General features: G+C 37.2%; 1 protein-coding gene across 1 annotated transcript in view; it reads right to left on the bottom strand.

Moving 5' to 3' along the window:
• The window catches only part of POLQ (polymerase (DNA directed), theta), a 92,739-nt gene that overhangs the window by 83,282 nt on the left and 3,439 nt on the right, over positions 1-6,018 (bottom strand). The window contains exons 3-5 of the mRNA XM_015558478.1: positions 5,528-5,636; positions 1,695-1,914; positions 370-613 (exon numbers count right to left, since the gene is read on the bottom strand). Of these exons, the coding sequence (XP_015413964.1) occupies positions 370-613; positions 1,695-1,914; positions 5,528-5,636 (573 nt within the window). The remainder of the gene's footprint in view (positions 1-369; positions 614-1,694; positions 1,915-5,527; positions 5,637-6,018) is intronic.

The raw sequence follows: 6,018 nt of genomic DNA, 5'->3' as shown, positions 1-6,018 counted from the left end.
TTGTAACATAGTTGCTTAGAGTTGCAGCTCAGAGGCCTGCAGTGGCAGGCAGGGAACATTGGTGTCCTCCATTACTGAAGCAAGCAAGCCTCATGTTTGCTTTAAGCTGCCTGTCTGCCGGCCGCCATCTTGGCTGGCAGTTAATTTGCATATTGCCCTGATTAGCCAATGGGAAGGGTAGCGGTCATACGCTAATTACCATGTTTCTCTTTTATTAGATAGGATTATATAGGATTCTTACAAAAGGCATAACTAGTGTAGAAAAACAGAAAGCAGATCAGTGGTTGCCTGGGGCTGGTGATATAGGGAAATAATAAAAAAGCAAAAAAAAATATTTAGGGTGATAAAAATGTTCTATATGTTGATTATAGTGGGTGTTAAACAGGTACATATATGTGTTAACATTGATTAAATTATACACTTCAGCCCAGCCAGCATGGCTCAGTGATTCAATTAGTAACTTACCTTCAGCTTGATGGTGTAGATTGTAAAACTCATGGGCAATGTTGTCTGCCAGCTTCTCACACCATTTCTTTGATGGACAGAAAAGTAATACTGAATGGTTTTCACGAATGGTCTCATAACATAAACTAACAACATGGTCCTCATCTCCCTACGAAAAGAAAGAAACAGAGTGGCACTTTCAAAACATCACTCATTTTGCTTCATGGGGAATTGTTTTCTACTCAAAGGCATAATAAAAATCAGTTACAAAGTCAGTAATAAAACAAGAAGAAAAAAAGGAACAAACCTCCTTATGATACAAGGTGAGAAGGAAATAGTTTCTATTCACTTAGCTAATAGTTATTGACCTCCAACCCTCAGACAATGAGGATATAATGGTGAGCAAGAGAAAGTCAAAGTCCTGTCTTCAAGGGGTTAGCTTAATCAAAGGTAAGTGAGGGACAGAGGAGACATTTCAGGCAGAACAAAGAATAGGTGAAAGCCCAGTGGTGACTCAGTGAGTTCTTAAAATTGGAAGGTCAGTGTGTATAACTGAATTAATTCATCCATCCACTCACTCTAAACTTACCCTTTGCTGGTTCAATAATCAGAGACACAATTCTGCATAAAAATAGAAGATGCCTCATTTCACAGATGGTGAATCAGTTCTCTAAGCTCAGGATTGAAGAATCAGGCTTTGCCTGGCCAGTGTCACTCAGTGGTTGAGTGTTGACCCAGGAACCAAGAGGTTACCAGTTCAATTCCCGATCAGGGTATATGCCCAGCAGGGGGTTTACAGGAGGCACCTGATAGATGAGGTTTCTCTCTCATCGATGTTTCTATGTTTCTCTCTCTATCCCTCTCCCTTCCTCTTTCTCTAAAAATCAACAAAAATATGTATTTTTTTTAAAGAATCAGGCTCAGAAAACCACTGTGAATTAAAACTTTTTAAGTGTATTTAGAGGCGTGGGAAGGAATTTATCGAGCACTTTCTAGATGCTAGACAATTTTTAAAAATCCTATTTCATTCTTATAATACTAAAGTATTATATTTCATTTTACACATGAAGACACTACATTCAGAGAGCTTTTGTGATTCAACTAATATCACAGCCGTATCAAGATAAATTGAGTAACAGAGGAAGGTCTGTCTGATGACAAAAATGATGTTTTTTTCCACTCTACTATATACTTAACCTACCTCTTAACAAAAGTTTAATTTTTGACATTAGTGTTTAGTACTGACTTACCTTCACTTGTAGCATGGGTTGAAATTCCCTCACAAGCTTCATTGAAGAGTCATATATGGAATTTCCAATTTTTACTGACTCCACCAGTGGTACAGGACGAAAGTCAGTGTGGTAGAGTTCAGCATTCAACCAGGAAGCCACAAGCTCCAAATTGGGAAGAGTAGCACTCATGCCTACGATCTGCACGGCATAAGACAGAGGACTGGCTAAATCTGCTTGGCTGTGAAAAACAAATGAAATCAATGTCAAAGGATACATAGTATTAATTACAAATAGTGCTGCTAACAACATTTTTGGTCATGTCCCTTGGTGCCACATGCATACATTTCCTTAGGGTATACCTAGGAGCAAAATTACTGGGTCATAGATGATCTTCAGTTTTCTTAATGTCCAACTATTCTCCAAAGAGATAGTACCAACGTGTTAGTCATTTTGGACAGTGCATGGCAATGTCTCTTTGAAGAGGTCATTTACATTCCTTTGATTGCTAATCAGATTAAGCACCATTTCATGTTTATGGACCATTTTGATACCCTTATAAATGCCTGTTCAAGTGCCTTACCAATTGATATATTGGGTTCTGTTTTTTCTTATTGATTTGTAGCATTTTTTTAATGTTCTGAATAATGGTTTTCCTTGTCATTAGTTTTTGCTTTTGTCTATTTCTTTCCTTCTACTCTCTGTGGCATTATTTTACAATTCTTTTTCTAAGTTCTTGAGATGGACAATTCATTAATTTTTCAAACTATCTTCTTCAATAATGTATATATTTTATACTAACAATTTCCCTTTAAAAACAACTCTTGCTGCATTTCACGAGTTTTGTTAAGAAATATTTTTTATTATACTTTCAGTTCAAACTATCTTCCAATTTCTATTGTGATTATTTTTTTTGACTCAAAATGGATCAAAATGTATTTCTCAATTTCCAAACACAACGGAATTTTCTAATATGTTTTTCTTTTATTTATTTCTAGCTTAATTCCACTATTGTCAGAGAATATATTTTCTTTATTTATATATTTACTTTTAGGTTTTGTTACTTACCTGTAAACTGGACTGGATCCTACCATCTTGCACATTTTGTCATTCCTTACCAAATTCTCAATTCTTCTAGTTTCCCCCATTATCTAGCTACAACTAATGTTTCTTTTTTTCCCCTTTTTATTGAATTTATTGGGGTAACATTGGTTAACAAAATTATACAAGTTTCAGGTGTGCAATTCTACAACACATCACCTGTAGACTGTATTGTGTGTTCATTACCCCAAGTTAAGAAAATATATGTTAAATAACTTAAATCCTTTAAAATATGTTGCTTTAAGGACCAGCACATGGTACATTTTTTTGGTAAATGTTCCATGTATAACTGAAAAAAAAAAAGTTTATGCTTTTATTTGGAAGTTGTTCTACACTTATCCATTAGGTCAAATCTGCTAATTGTATTAGTTATATCACTATTGAGTTACAATACTGCAGGAGATGTGTTAAAATCGCTCTACACTGAGCCCTGGCCAATGTTGCTCAGTTGACTGGCATCGCCCATGCACCAGAAGGTTGCTGGTTCAATTCCCAGTCAGGGCACATGTCCAGGTTTTGGGCTCAGTCCCTGCTGGGGGTATGTGAGAGGCAGCTGATCAATGTTTCTGCCTCTTCCTTCCTCTCTCTCTAAGAAAATAAATAAAATAAAAACCTTAGCTCAGCCATTGTGGCTCATTGGTTGAGCATCGACCCATAAATCAGGGGGTCACAGTTACATTCTCAGACAGGGCACATGCACAGGTTGGGGGATCTGTCCCCAGTTGGGGGCTTGCAGGAGGCAGCCAATTGATAATTCTCTCTCATCAGGGATGTTTCACCCTCTCCCTTCCTCTCTCCGAAATCAATAAAAATAAAAATCTTAAATTGAAAAAAAAATCTTTCTAAACTGAAAGAGAAGAACTCCCAGATGGAAAGAATCTATTGAGTATCCAGCACGTGAATGAAAATAAATCAACACCAAGACACATCAATATGAAATTTCACAACACTGCGGAAGAAAAGAAGTTCCTAAAAACTGTCAGAGAAAATGAAAATATTTATACAAAGGATAAGGGATAAGCATGACATTGAATTTCTCAATAGTTATGAGAAAATAATGTCCTGAAAACTCTAATTTTTTTAAACCTTGACTTTTTCTAAATTTTTAATTTGTTATTGTTGAAAGTATTACATGTCACCTTGACTTTTATACCTACCCGTGGTTGGCAAACTGTGGCTCACGAGCCACATGTGGCTCTTTGGCCCTTTGAGTGTGGCTCTTCCACAAAATACCACATGCGGGTGCGCACGTACAGTGCGACTGAAACTTCGCGGCCCATGCGCAGAAGTCGGTATTTTGTGGAAAAGCCACTCTCAAGGGGCCAAAGAGCCACATGTGGCTCGCGAGCAGCATTTTGCCGAGCCACAGTTTGCCGACCACTGACCTAGACAATCTATGAAATAACTGTAAGACATTTTCAGACATGAAAATTTTTTTAAAATTTATACTCACAAAAGCTTATACTCTGAAATAAAGTGAAACCTCCTGAAAGATACCCCCAGTAAAATGAGGAAGTAAACCAAGAGAAAAAGCCAGGTAACCCCAAAAAGAGGGCTCTAACTCAAGCAAAAAGTTATGGGAATGGCCCCGCTGGTATGACTCAGTTAGTTGGAGCATTGTCCAGTACACTGAAAGATCGTGGGCTTGATTCCCAGTCAGGTTAGGGCACGTACCCAGGACAAACTGGAGTGCGTATGGATCAATATAAATCTATATTTCTCTCTCTTTCTCCCTCTCTCTTCCTCTCTCTCTAGAATCAATAAAAGCACATCCTCAGGTGAGGATTTAAAAAAAAAAAGAGAGAGCTAGATCTTCATTTTCCATATAAGAAGTCCACATATAATGTTAAAACTAAAAACTCAAGTAGCTGCATTTAGAGATACCACTGTAAATAAAATTTGCATAAAGCTTTAAGAATTGCAACTAGTTGCCTCTGAGAAGTGGGAGAGAAAAATATATTACTTTTAAAAATTATCCTTGACTGGCCCTGGTAGGGTAGCTCAGTTGGTTAGAACATCGTCCAATACACCAAGGTTGTGGGTTTGATCTTCCATCAGGGCACATACAAAAAGCAACCAATGAATGCATAAATAAGTGAAACAACAAAATGATGTTTCTTTCTTTTTCTCTCCCCTCACTCCCTCCCTTCTTCTCTCTCTCTCAAATCAAATTTTTTAAAAAGTACAAATTAGCCTTGACTACTTAAGTAAGATATGTGTGTAACTAAAAAAATATAAAAACTGGTTTTAAAAAAATTCTATCATACTCTTAGTCTCATGGAGGTCAGCGGTGAGTGTAACTCTCATCTCCGGTTCCTTTCAGTGAGGAGGTCACCCAGGTGGCCAGGGTGGGGATGGGCTTGCCTTGCTTCCCCCTCAAGCTTTGCTGCCACAAACTCCTCTGTTCCCTGTGGCCAGAACAGAGAAGTAGAGCAGCCCTTGGCAACCCAGGGAGCGGGCAGCCCTGCCCATCCCAGAGCTATGCAAGGCACAGAAAATAATAATAATAATAATAATAGTAATTCTATCACAAAAGTGGTCAGCAGTCAGAAAGTAAGAATGTTTACAAAATAATCTAAAATATTTCTCATCCTTAAGTAGTTATTTTGGAACAAAAATGAACTACTATGAGTTTGTACTAAATAAATACTCTTCTCCTTTAATTTATGTAACTCGGATTTATTATGAACTTTTGCAGACACTTTCTCAACATTGTTTAGAATCTCAGGAATGTAGTTATTTCAGATACTCACCAAGATGCTGATTTCTGAGTAATGTAGCAAATCTTGGTCAGCAAAAGTTCCAGCAGATACCCTCGGTGAGAGTCTCCCAGCATATGCAATTCATCCACAACCACAATTCCTAAAGAGATTTTCCAGATACTAGCTTTTACAGAATTCCACAAGTCCAAGAAGAATTTTAAAGACTCAATATCTTATATCTTATGCAGTCAGTAGCTATGATTCAATATATTACTGGTCATACAAATTTCTAATCATAAAACAAAAATCAGATTCCACATAATGGATAATTCTTTTTTTAACATGTTTTATTGTTGATAGTATTACAAATATCTCCCATTTTCCTCCCTTTACCCCCCTCTTCCCATTACCTACCCTCCCTTCCAGGTGGATAATTCTTTTCTAAGATTTTTTGGGTATCGTAAGTGCTCCCACTACAATGTATTCTGAATCTAAAAATCAATGATTAGCTAAACTCAGGGTTAAATCAGGGAACACTGCCT

This window comes from Myotis davidii, unplaced genomic scaffold (assembly GCF_000327345.1).
Source record: "Myotis davidii unplaced genomic scaffold, ASM32734v1 scaffold292, whole genome shotgun sequence".
NCBI lineage: Eukaryota > Metazoa > Chordata > Mammalia > Chiroptera > Vespertilionidae > Myotis > Myotis davidii.
This window is presented reverse-complemented; position numbering and strand designations above follow the sequence as displayed.